This window comes from Lithobates pipiens, unplaced genomic scaffold (genome assembly GCF_037356315.1).
Source record: "Lithobates pipiens isolate NorthernLeopardFrog02 unplaced genomic scaffold, aLitPip1_a1.2 Scaffold_13, whole genome shotgun sequence".
In the NCBI taxonomy this organism is placed as follows: Eukaryota; Metazoa; Chordata; class Amphibia; order Anura; family Ranidae; genus Lithobates; species Lithobates pipiens.
The window spans coordinates 128266508-128280609 of NW_027507718.1; the positions used below are offsets into that span (position 1 = coordinate 128266508).

Consider the following 14102-nt stretch of genomic DNA (forward strand, 5'->3'; position numbering starts at 1 on the left):
TTATCATGTGATACAGGACAGCCAATTGAGACATGACAGCACATGGACACTTGTACATTCCCCCTAACCTATAAATACACCCGATCCGGTGGCCATTTTACATTCTTTCTTCTGTTAAGATAGGGACAGGTTCCTGTGTGGAGTAGGGAGAGATAAACCACTAGCTATTTGGTACACAAAAGTTCTTTTCAGGACTGGTATAGGTGTTAGGTGTTGATAGGTTTGCTGTGCTGCTGATTCTTGCAGCAGCCTGAGTGTCTTTTGTTAGTTTAGAGAAAGGGAAAGGACGGTGTATGCTACAGGGACAGCCAGATTAGTCTTTCATCATCATCATCATCATCATCATCATTAGCTGTTACTATCAAGGTCCACAAAAGAGCTGTTCCAGTAACCACTAATCGTTCTCTTTTTTTGCCAATTTGTATAGGGACAGGAAGGAAGCAGTGTTGTCAGGCAGTGAGGGTAATTTTAAAGACTTGCTGTTATTATTAGTTCCACAAAGGTTCTTTTCAGGACTGGTATCAGTGGTACAGTAATAGGCTTGTACATGTATAATATTCTTTCTTCCAAATATAGAAAGGATATTATACTTGACTGCTGCCCTTCTGCTGCAGTCTGCTAAACATTCACAACTCACTTGTTCCACAAAAGTTCTTATAAGGACTGGTAACTTGGTATAGGGTGCTACGGTACATAGGCTTGAGTGCGGTACAGTCTGCTGTTCTGTAAGGACCGCTATCGGTCCACAATAGATAGGGTTGACGTGCACCACTGCTGACCGCTGCCCTATACTGCAGCAGTCCTTCAGCGGTATAGGGACTGACGTACAGTCTGCTAATCACTAACACACAACCTGCTTGTTCCACAAAAGTTCTTATAAGGACTGGTAACTTGGTATAGGGTGCTACGGTACATAGGCTTGAGTGCGGTACAGTCTGCTGTTCTGTAAGGACCGCTATCGGTCCACAATAGATAGGGTTGACGTGCACCACTGCTGACCGCTGCCCTATACTGCAGCAGTCCTTCAGCGGTATAGGGACTGACGTACAGTCTGCTAAACACTAATACACAACCTGCTTGGTCCACAAAAGTTCTTATAAGGACTGGTAACTTGGTATAGGGTGCTACGGTACATAGGCTTGAGTGCGGTACAGTCTGCTGTTCTGTAAGGACCGCTATCGGTCCACAATAGATAGGGTTGACGTGCACCACTGCTGACCGCTGCCCTATACTGCAGCAGTCCTTCAGCGGTATAGGGACTGACGTACAGTCTGCTAAACACTAATACACAACCTGCTTGGTCCACAAAAGTTCTTATAAGGACTAGTAACTTGGTATAGGGTGCTACGGTACATAGGCTTGAGTGCGGTACAGTCTGCTGTTCTGTAAGGACCGCTATCGGTCCACAATAGATAGGGTTGACGTGCACCACTGCTGACCGCTCACCTATACTGCAGCAGTCCTTCAGCGGTATAGGGACTGACGTACAGTCTGCTAATCACTAACACACAACCTGCTTGTTCCACAAAAGTTCTTATAAGGACTGGTAACTTGGTATAGGGTGCTACGGTACATAGGCTTGAGTGCGGTACAGTCTGCTGTTCTGTAAGGACCGCTATCGGTCCACAATAGATAGGGTTGACGTGCACCACTGCTGACCGCTGCCCTATACTGCAGCAGTCCTTCAGCGGTATAGGGACTGACGTACAGTCTGCTAAACACTAATACACAACCTGCTTGGTCCACAAAAGTTCTTATAAGGACTGGTAACTTGGTATAGGGTGCTACGGTACATAGGCTTGAGTGCGGTACAGTCTGCTGTTCTGTAAGGACCGCTATCGGTCCACAATAGATAGGGTTGACGTGCACCACTGCTGACCGCTGCCCTATACTGCAGCAGTCCTTCAGCGGTATAGGGACTGACGTACAGTCTGCTAAACACTAATACACAACCTGCTTGGTCCACAAAAGTTCTTATAAGGACTGGTAACTTGGTATAGGGTGCTACGGTACATAGGCTTGAGTGCGATACAGTCTGCTGTTCTGTAAGGACCGCTATCGGTCCACAATAGATAGGGTTGACGTGCACCACTGCTGACCGCTCACCTATACTGCAGCAGTCCTTCAGCGGTATAGGGACTGACGTACAGTCTGCTAAACACTAATACACAACCTGCTTGGTCCACAAAAGTTCTTATAAGGACTGGTAACTTGGTATAGGGTGCTACGGTACATAGGCTTGAGTGCGGTACAGTCTGCTGTTCTGTAAGGACCGCTATAGGTCCACAATAGATAGGGTTGACGTGCACCACTGCTGACCGCTCACCTATACTGCAGCAGTCCTTCAGCGGTATAGGGACTAAGAGTTTTGTCACAGGGTCATTTAAAAAATGACATGCAGAGGAAGAGGCAGGCCCTTCCGCAGGGGTGGTAGGGGTAGGGCAGGAGCAACAGGCTTGAGCCAAAGTGGGAAGTTGCAGAAGGTGCGTTCAATTACTTTAAAGGATGCACCAGACTTGGTTGAGTGGCTCGCTCAGCCTTACTCTTCTGCACCCTCCTCATCCTCTCGATCTGCACCCTCTTCTTCACTCTCTGCTATGTGCACCCCCAAAGACACTACCACCAACAACACGACCACCACCACCACCACCACATACCTTCCGCTTGAGTCACTGGAATTATATTCCGATCCATATCAAGAGGACATTTCTGATGCGCAGCCACTCTTGGTATTGGATCAGGAAGAGGAGGTAGCAACAAGCGCTACTCAGCAGTCTGACGCCAGTACCCAGATCAGCCCAAGGAGGAGGTTGGTCCCCGGTGTTGCTGCCTACTCCGAGATCTCTACTTATAGCGGTGGGGAAGGTGACGTTGATGATGACGTGTCTAGTGATGTCACGTGGGTGCCCACAAGAGAGGAAGAGGAGGGGAGTTCAGAGGGAGATATGGACCAGCAGATAGGGAGGAGAAGCAGCAATGACTTACATTGCACAGCAGGGACAAAGCAGACTGCAAATGTATCAGGAGCGAGTCATCGACCATGTACGGTCACATCTGGCGCTCCCAGGACACCGGCACATGGCTCCGCAGTGTGGGCTTTTTTTAACGTGTCCGCTGCTGACAATAGCGTTGCCATCTGCAATCTTTGCAGTCAACGCGTTAGTCGCGGTAAGCCCAATACTCACCTAGGGACGACCGCCTTAAGAAGGCACATGAGCAGCCATCACCGAGCCCAGTGGGAGCAACGGAACACACAAAGCCACACTGCAGGCTCTCACCGTCCAGCCTCGTCTTCTACTTCTCCTTCTCCTCTCTCCTCACAATTGTCCTCCACTCCACCTTCCATCACGCCAAGCTCACATTTTTCTGCAAAAAGGCAGGCTTCCGTGGGCCTAATGTTTGAGCGTAAAAAAATGATGATGCCGGATAACCCTCTTGCCCAACGGTTGGCGGCTGGCTTGTCAGAACTCATAGCCCGCCAACTACTGCCATATAAACTGGTGGACTCGGAGGCCTTTCGCAAATTTGTGGCCATTGGAACACCACAATGGAAGGTCCCAGGAAGGAAGTATTTCTCAGAGAAGGGCATCCCAGAGCTATATGGCCATGTTCAGCGGCAAGTGAATGTATCTCTGGCACACAGTGTCGGTGCCAAGATACATCTGACCACAGACACGTGGTCTAGCAAACACGGGCAGGGAAGGTATATCAGTTTTACTGCCCACTGGGTGAACCTTCTGACGGCCGTCAAGCATGTAACCCGTGGCACCCGTGTAGATTTGGTTTTACCGCCACGGATTGCATGCAGGCCTGACTCTTCTTCTCCTCCTCCTACTCCATCCTCCTCCCTCTCCTCCTCAGCTGCCTCCTCCTTTTCCGCTGCTAGCGTCTCTTCCACTGCACCGCCCAAGCTCCCCAGAACCTATTCCACATGCCAGGTGAGACGTTGCCATGCCGTGCTGCGTCTGTTGTGCCTGGAAGCAAAGAGCCACACTGGCCCGGCACTCCTTTCAGCTTTGCGTTCACAGGCAGATGAGTGGCTAACACCGCTCAATTTGACAGTTGGTAAAGTGGTGTGTGACAACGGTGCCAATCTGCTTAGCGCATTGAAACAGGGCAAAATCACGCACGTGCCGTGCATGGCACACGTCTTAAACTTGGTCGTGCAGCGATTCCTTGTCAAATACCCTGGGGTCCAGGACATCTTGCGGCAGGCAAGGAAAATCTCGGCCCATTTCAGAAGATCTTACACGGCCATGGCTCGCCTTGCTGACATTCAGCGGCGACACCATCTGCCGGTCAGACGTCTTATTTGCGATTGCCCGACGCGATGGAACTCAACCTTCTATATGCTTGATAGGCTGCTCCAGCAGAAACGTGCAGTTAACGTCTACCTGTATGAACTCTGCGAAAGAAACGGTTCTGGGGAGCTGGGTTTTTTTTCACCGCGCCAGTGGCTGCTCATGCGCGACACATGCAGACTTCTGCGGCCATTTGAGGAGATCACCAAACTGGTCAGTCGCAGCCATGGCGCCATCAGTGACATGGTACCTTATGCCTTCTTTCTGGAGCGTGCATTGCGTCGTGTCATTGATCAGGCTGTGGAGGAGCAGGAGCGGGAAGATGAGGAAGTCGCAATGCTGGATGAATTCCCAGGGGGGGCTACTCTATCTGAGACAAGTCAACAACAGGAGTCTGATGAGGAGTCAGAGGAGGATGGTGCCGGGGCGGATGAGCAGGAGCAAGAAGAGCATGCTTTAAACCTTTCTGGGATCCCTGTTGTGCGAGGATGGGGAGAGGAGAATGAAGAGGACGACATTATCCTGGATGATGAGCAGGAGCCAGGCCACCACACCGCTTCCACTTTAGTGCAAATGGGGGCCTTCATGCTCCAGTGTTTTAATAGGGACCCCCGTATAAAAAGCATGAGGGTCAAGGACCAGTACTGGGTGGCAACGTACTTAGACCCCCGGTACAAACACAAAATGGCGGAAATGTTACCGCCGTCGCAGAGGGCTGTCAGAATGCAGCACTTCCAGGCCTTGCTTCGAGAAATGCTGCATTCTGCTTTTGCGTGCGCTGGCAGAGGAGCAATTCCCACTCCCAGAGAAGGATTTGCGGGTACCAATCCAACAGCGCCTGCAAGAAGAGGCCGGTTTGAAGATGTGTTGGTGACTTCGGATATGAGGTCATTCTTTCAGCCGACCCATCGACAGGTGTCATCCGGATCCAGCATCAGGGAACGCCTAGACCGTCAGGTGTCCGACTACATTGGGTTAACGGCCGATGTGGACGCTCTGAGGAGTGATGAACCCCTAGACTACTGGGTGGGCAGGCTTGACCTCTGGCCAGAGCTTGCCCAATTTGCAATCGAACTGTTGGCTTGCCCCTCATCCAGTGTCCTGTCCGAAAGGACGTTCAGCGCAGCAGGGGGGATTGTGACCGATAAGCGTACTCGCCTAGCTCACCACAGTGTTAACTACCTCACATTTCTAAAAATGAATGAGGCATGGATCTCGGAGGAATTCAACACATGTGACCAGTAGACCATGTATATGTCTATAAACTATTTTTTTAATCAAGCACACAGACCTTCTTAATTCATTTGGCTCACTTCCTTGACCCAAAAAAGCACACCGTACTATATGCCCCTACCCTCCTCTTTGAAGAGGTTGAGCGGTGTCATATTTCTACTGGGGCTGCTTATGATATCCCTGTGCTGTGCTGACTTCCTCCTGGGGGTTCTTATTATGAAGGGATCACACTATCCCTGTGCTGTGCTGACTTCCTCCTGGGGGTTCTTATTATGAGGGGATCACACCATCCCTGTGCTGTGCTGACTTCCTCCTGGGGCTGCTTACGGTGCTGCTGTCAGTGCTGTATGTCACGGTGCTGCTGTCAGCGCTGTATGTCACGGTGCTGCTGTCAGCGCTGTATGTCACGGTGCTGCTGTCAGCGCTGTATGTCACGGTGCTGCTGTCAGCGCTGTATGTCACGGTGCTGCTGTCAGCGCTGTATGTCACGGTGCTGCTGTCAGCGCTGTATGTCACGGTGCTGCTGTCAGCGCTGTATGTCACGGTGCTGCTGTCAGCGCTGTATGTCACGGTGCTGCTGTCAGCGCTGTATGTCACGGTGCTGCTGTCAGCGCTGTATGTCACGGTGCTGCTGTCAGCGCTGTATGTCACGGTGCTGCTGTCAGTGCTCTGTATTACGGTGCTGCTGTCAGATGCCTCTATCACGGTGCATGTGTCATTCCGGTATGTCACGCTGCTGGTGATCATCTCCTGCACCCTCTTCTTTGCCTACCCTGGTCCCTGACCTTCCCTCTCCTCCATTGCCTTCATTAACTCCATAGTCCTGAATTGTTAGAACAATTTCCCAAATAAAATAAAAATGCTTGTAGTTATCGATCCCAAATTCACCTCATACATGTATTATGTCATTGTCCAGATGGTGGGACTACGTTTTACCCCCTAATAATTACCACGTGGCCGCAAATTCGACATGAAGGTTTGCAAAGTTCGCCTCCCATTGAAGTCAATGGGGCCCGCGGCGAACGGTCGGTTTCGCGAACGTTTGGGTCCGTTCGCATTTCGCGTTCGCGAAACGTCCCGTCGGAAGTTCGTCCATCACTATTTGTAACGGGTGGTTTAACCGACTGTGGATTAGATCCTTCACATGTCATGCTGGCACTTAGCTTTTGCCATTTGCCATTTTTTAAACATTAGAAGTGACCATGCTAAGTAGTCCTAGTTATAACACAATGAAGCTCACAAAGAGAAAACCTTAGAAAACTACTACTTTAGATCTTGTAAAGCTGGTCTTTGATGCAGATTATTGCACATAATAAATCAAATGCTGAATAACAATGCAGCTTGCACTATTTTATGTCAATAATACTGTGCTTACTATAAAGGTTCTGCTCATATAAAACTTGTCCTTTCAGGTACATAAGATGATGCTGTCATGTTGGTCCTTCGTCCCTTCTGAGAGGCCTTCATTTAGTGTTCTGGAACACCAATGTGAACAACTAAGGAAGATGATCCAGAGTGGGTCCTGCAGCTGAATAAACAACTGATTTTCAGATCTGCACAACTTTAATAACATTTATTATAATTTAATATCTTATAGACTGAATTCTGCTTAAACTTTCCAGATGTCCGCATACAGTCATTTATCCCAATAAGCCACTCACATAAACACGCTACACTAAATCATCTATGAACCATTTTTTGTATGTCTATTTTCAGACACATAAATAAAGTTCATCTTTATGGGATGCTTATGGGTGCTGTAAAGTACTTTCAATGAGAAAGAGAAAAACAAAAGCAAGTGACTGTGCCTGCTTTCAGCATATTTAAAGGAATTTTCTGCTGCATCTATGAATTATTTTATTTTTATTAAAAAATGATGGTCCTGACTGTAGGATTGGGGTTTTCATGTTGACACTCACTCTTACATGCCCCTTTCATTTTTTTTTACTGTCAGTTGGGGGGGGGGGGGGGGGGGTGGAGCTAAAAACAGTTGCATCTTTGATTATGGTCTTTCAGAGACCTACATATCTCTGCTTACTGATATTTTATATGCCAGTGAGGATAATAGTAAAGTACGCCATAGATGCATCACCGGGGACCGGCTGAATTTCAATCTGTTAGTGTTTGTCTCCATCCAACAGAAATTAATCATTAGATGGACATCTGTATAATGAGTGGTGTGCTGTAGCAAAAAAACTGAGCATGGCTACATATTGCTGAATATTGGGCATGGATTTAGGGGTAATGCTTAAAAAAGTCTGAATCTAATCACTGTCATCTAATCTAATCATACTATACACCACAAACTTGTTGAATAGTTTTTGTACCTACAAAATACTCTGTAATTACTGTAACACAAGTGGAAATTGTAAAATGGTCATACACACTCTGATAAATAAAGGCTTTATTTTCTGATTGATCGCTCCCGATCAATGATATATCTAAAAATATAGTTGACAACACATTTGATTTATACGGTATACACAGGGAAGTTGATTTTGATTGTAAGTTGGAATATACAGTTGTAATTTATAAATCGCTTATCCCTTTGCACCCTGCAATCTCATACACAAACAATATTTTTCTGCCCTAACCACTCCTAACCATAAGAACTCAGTTTGATTGAATCCAATCTAAATCAAGTTTAAATCCTTTGGAAGGTAAGTCATAGCTATTCCATTGTTTGCCAAATAATTTTGATTGAAGTGCACACTAGGGCTTCAGTAACCAAAACTGCAGTGTTTATCCTCATGATACATCACAGAAAGCACCTCCATGGTTAACAGAGGACAGAATTAAAATTAGACTTTGGAAACTTAACATTATTAACCACTTGACCACTGGGCACTTAAACACCCTTAATAACCAGACCAATTTTCAGCTTTCGGTGCTCTCACATTTTGAATGACAATTACTCAGTCATGCAACACTGGACCTATATGAAATTTTTGTCCTTTTTTTCACACAAATGGAGCTTTCTTTTGGTGGTATTTAATCACCGTTCGGTTTTTTATTTTTTGTGCTATAAAAGAAAAAATACAGAAAATTCTGGAAAAAAATGAATTTTTCTTTGTTTCTGTTATAAAATTTAGCAGATTAGTAATTTTTTCTTCATAAATTTTGGCCAAAATTTATACTACTACATATCTTTGGTAAAAATAAGTACAAATTGGTGGATATTATTTGGTCTTTGTGAAAGTTATAGAGTCCACAAGCTATGGTGCCAATATCTGAAAATTGATCACACCTGAAGTACTGACGGCCTATTTCAATTCTTGAGACCCTTACATGCCAGAAAAGTACAAATACCCCCCAAATTACCCCTTTTTGGAAAGAAGACATTCCAAGGTATTTAGTAAGAGGCATGATGAGTTTTTTGAAGTTGTTATTTATTCCCACAATTCTTTGCAAAATCAAGATTTTTTTTTACTTTTTTTTCACAAAATTGACATATTATCAGTTTATTTCTCACACACAGCATATGCATACCACAAATTACACCCCAAAACACATTCTGCTATTACTCCCGAGTACGTCGATTACACATGTGTGAGACTTTTACACAGTGTGGCCACATACAGAGGCCCAACATGCAAGGAACACCATCAGACGTTTTGGAGCACCAAGGACCATTCTGACATTTTTCTTCTACATGTAAAAACCATCATTTATTTGCTAGAAAATTACATAGAATCCCAAAACATTATATATGTTCTTTTAGCAAACTCCCTGGAGAATACAATGGTGGTCGTTGCAACTTTTTATCTCACACAGTATTTGCGCAGCAATTTTTTGAATGCTTTTTTTTTTTTTTTAAACTGTTTTGTGCTTAAAAAAAAACACAGTAAAGTTAGCCCAATTTTTGCATAATGTGAAAGATGAAGTTACGCTGAGTAAATAGATACCTAACATGTCACTCTTCAAAATTGCACACGCTCGTGGAATGGCGCCAAACGTCGCTACTTAAAAATCCCCATAGGCATTTTTTTTACTGGTTATATGTTTTGAGTTACAGAGGAGGTCTAGGGCTAGAATTATTGCTCTCACTCTAACGTTCACAGCGATACCTCACATGTGTGGTTTGAACACCGTTTTCATATGTGGGTGGGACTTACGTATGCATTCGCTCCTGCATGAGAGCACATGGGGACAGGGGTGCTTTAAAAAAAAAAATTTTTATTGTTAATTTTACTTTATTTATTTTAGTTTGACATTTTTTGATCACTTTTATTCCTATTACAAGGAATGTAAACATCCCTTGTAATAGGAATATGGCATGACAGGTCCCCTTTACAGTGAGATATGGGGTCAATAAGATCCCACATCTCACCTATAAGCTGGGAAGCCTGAAAAAAAAAAAAAAAAAGATTCTGGCTTTGATCGTATTGGCGAGTCGGTAGAAGCACCGGAGGGCGGTGGGAGGGGGGGGATGTCTATTGCTGGGTATTGCAGGGTATTACCGACTATGGCTGGGTATGGCTGGGTATCTCCGAGTATGGCTGGGTATCTCTGAGTATGGCTGGGTATCTCAGAGTATGGCGTTGCAGAGTATTGCGTTGCAGAGCATTGCAGGGTATTGGCGGGTGTTGTAGAGCATTGCAGAGTGTTGCAGGGTATTGGCGGGTGTTACAGAGTGTTGCAGGGTATTGCAAAGTGTTGCAGGGTATTGGCGGGTGTTGCAGAGCATTGCAGAGTGTTGCAGGGTATTGGCGGGTGTTGCAGAGCATTGCAGAGTGTTGCAGGGTATTGATGGGTGTTGCAGAGCATTGCAGAGTGTTGCAGGGTATTGCAGAGCGTTGCAGGGTATTGCAGAGCATTGCAGAGTGTTGCAGGGTATTGCAGAGTGTTGCAGGGTATTGGCGGGTGTTGCAGAGCATTGCAGAGTGTTGCAGGGTATTGCAGAGTGTTGCAGGGTATTGGCGGGTGTTGCAGAGCATTGCAGAGTGTTGCAGGGTATTGGTGGGTGTTAGTAAACAGAAAAAAGGGAAAAAACTGCGCTACGGGATATTCAGGATCAAAAGTGGTCGGAAGCTGCAATTCTAATGTATACCAAAAATACACAAGTGAGCGTAGGAAAAAAAAAAAGTGAAACTGCGCTTAACCTCAAAATCCCAGAATAAACAGGATGTGTGTATGTGTGGAGTCAAAAACAAAATACAAACCATAAATGTTGTGCCTATGAAGTCACCTCTAAATATGGCACATATACATATATGTGCATCTATGTGCACCACTACTTCTCTCAAGTGAAACACAATGACGTATTATTAATGTGACAAAAAAGAAAGAAAAAGACACTGTGTAGTAAAAGACCAATGAAAAAAATCCAATAGAACAAAAAACATAAAATAGCCCAAAAACAAAATATGTACCTAAAATTATAAATATATAATAATAAAGCAATAATTTAAACAGTAATTTAAACAGTATCAACACTAGCTAACGTCCATGTGGTTATATATCCTATTATTAGTGTGAAATGTCCATATGGTTAATCCAACACCAGTGAGGAGTCTTCATATAGATAACTTGATTAAAACACACTATTCCTTTCTCTCCAAAGACAATGCGCACTTTCCCATCACCAAATATATAGATTGGCTCCTTACCAACTTGAGGCGACCCCCCGTTAAAGAGGGTCACAACAGGCGAAATAAGCTTAGATGGACATCCAGATTATTGTACCCTTTGATCGGTCCCAGATCCTCCACAAGATGGGGTTATGGCGGTCACTATCGTCACTCCATATTACACTCCTCACTCAGCGTAGTATCATATAGGGAAAACATAGGCTCCAGATAGTGTAAAACCAATGACTTTTAATTTAAAATCAAAAATAAATGCACTTACATAGAAAAAGTAATAACAGGCTCGATAAGAAGCGTGCGTCGGCCGGACACACGCCAAAAGACCAACCCGTCCTTCCTGGTGTATGTCAAGCGAACACGACTGAGGTGACGTGCGTACGTCGCTCTGGCCTACGCGTTTCGTAATAACTTATGTCGTCCAGGGGCACGGGCGGCTTACGACGTCACCCCATATATACCCATTCCCATACCCAAGCCTCGCTCTGGGTCAGCGGCCATCTTGGATGTCCATTCATCAACAAAGCGTCACATGATCACGGGCCAAGCCTCGCTCTCAATCCGCGGCCATCTTACGTGTGCGTCTACACACACTATGTGGTTGCGGGCCAAGCCTCACTCTCGATCCGCGCCGATGATGGAGAATTATTATCTCCCCAATTTACCTAACCAATGTATGTCCTACAAGGGAACAGCGAGGAGTTAGAAAACCAAGCCTCGGTCCCAATGAACAGACATCACAAAAAAAGGATTGGGAAAAATAAATAAAAGGAAGACCAAAAACTCGCTCCCGATGGTTCGCCATCACCTGAAATTCACTCGGTTAAGAAAACAAAACCAAAAGAATACAAAAAATGACTGAGAACTGAGTTAGTCCTCATTGAGGAGCTCACTTATATACAAAACCAAACCGGAAGTAGATCCAAAACGTGTAGTGGAGACACGAAATGCGATCAACAAATGAAGATATAAGAAATTTATATAAAAAAAGAACACAAATTATATATATATATATATATATATATATATATATATATATATTGTAATGTTTGGGGGACCAGGTAGATCGCAGGACACAGGCTTTTCATACAACAAAGGGTTTCATACAACAAAGGGTGGGCAGCACAGTGGTGTAGAGGTTAGCACTCTCACCTAGCAGTAAGAAGGTCACTGGTTCAAATCTCAACCACGACACTACCTGCCTGGAGTTTGCATGTTCTCCCTGTGCCTGCGTGGGTTTCCTCTGGGTACTCCAGTTTCCTCCCACAATCCAAAGACATGCAGGTAGGTTAATTGGCTTCTGTCCAAAATTGGCCCTAGTATATGAATAGGGACCTTGGATGATGGGCTCCTTGAGGGCAGGGACATGAGTGTGCAATGTACAGGGATAGGGACAATTGTAGACACTCTCTCAGGTTGAACTGGATGGACTGGTGTCTTTATTCAACCTAACAAACTATAACTATAACTATAACTATAACTATAACTAACTTAAATAGCTTTACAGCAGCCAAAAACAAATGGAAAAAAGGTTTGTAGTCTCACCGACTTGCAAAGTCCAGAACAGCTGTCCTTATCAAAACAGAGCTTGATCTTGATGGCAGGTAGCTTCCCCTGCCAGGAGCCTTCCAAACAGGACACTGCTGTCCACTTCAGCTGCTGCAGTCCAAAATAAACACCATCCACCATCCACCATGTCTTCTCCACACCCATCTACCACTTCCTGTCTTGTTCCTGACACTTCCTTAACAGGTGGGTTAATCAATTTTTATTCCCTTAAAGAGACCACAACCCAAACAGAGGGGAAATATAGCGTCCTTCCAGGACCCAGCCACGGCGTCCTGTACATATCCCTCCCCTGTGCCCCAACGCCAAGGAGGTGGAGGCAACAGTGGAGCTCAAACAATGGACTCGGGAGAGGGCATCTGCATTTTGATGCAGTCTCCCGGGACTATGCTCCACTACAAATTTAAATTCCTGGAGTGCCAGGAACCACCGGGTAACCCTGGCATTAGTCCCTTTTCCCTGCCTCAGCCATGTTAAAGGGGCATGGTCAGAAATCAACCTAAACTTCCTCCCCAAAAGGTAATATCTGAGGGATTCCAGAGCCCACTTAATGGCCAGACACTCTCGTTCAATTATGGCATAGTTTTTCTCCGCTGGTGTTAACTTCCTGCTGAGGAAGACTATTGGGTGTTCCTCGCCATGAATAACCTGTGACCACACCGCTCCCAATCCTACATCGGAAGTATCAGTCTGGACAACAAACTCTTTTGAAAAATTGGGTGCTACCAGGACAGGGTGTTGGCACAGCGCCGACTTGAGCTCCAAAAAAGCCTTCTCAGCGTCTGCATTCCACTCCACCATGACCGATTTCCGACCCTTAGTCAGATCGGTCAACGGAGCCGCCAACGTGGCAAAGTTGGGTACAAACCTCCTGTAGTATCCCACCATGCCCAGGAATGCACGTACCTGCTTTTTTGTGAGGGGGCGGGGCCAATTCTGTATAGCCTCTATCTTGTTGACCTGAGGTTTCACTACCCCTCTACCCACGATATAACCCAGGTATTTCACCTCCTCCATTCCCAAAGCACATTTTTCAGGGTTTATTGTAAACCCCTCCTTCCAAAGAGAGTCCAGCACTGCCTGCACTTTGGGCAAATGTGATTCCCAGTCTTTGCTAAAAATGTCTATATCGTCCAAGTACACTGAGGCATACTTCCGGTGAGGTCGTAAAATCCTATCCATTGCTCTCTGGAACGTGGCTGGAGCAGTTTGCAATCCAAAAGGCATCCTTTTGTATTGAAAACTCCCCTCTGGGGTAGAAAAAGCAGTTTTCTCTCTAGCGGCCTTAGTCAACGGTATTTGCCAATACCCCTTGGTAAGGTCTAACGTAGTGATATACCTGGCTCGACCTAGTCTCTCGATAAGCTCATCTACCCGGGGCATGGGGTAGGCATCAAACCGGGAAACTTCATTAAGT

The 14102-nt window shown here is 45.6% G+C and overlaps 1 protein-coding gene across 2 annotated transcripts in view; it reads left to right on the forward strand.

Annotated features, from left to right (window-relative positions):
• The window catches only part of JAK3 (Janus kinase 3), a 197953-nt gene extending 190674 nt beyond the window's left edge, over positions 1 to 7279 (forward strand). For both annotated transcript variants that reach the window (XM_077475550.1, XM_077475549.1), the window contains exon 24: positions 6947 to 7279. In XM_077475550.1, the coding sequence (XP_077331676.1) occupies positions 6947 to 7066 (120 nt within the window). In that variant the 3' untranslated portion in view covers positions 7067 to 7279. The remainder of the gene's footprint in view (positions 1 to 6946) is intronic.
• Positions 7280 to 14102: the final 6823 nt, after the last annotated feature.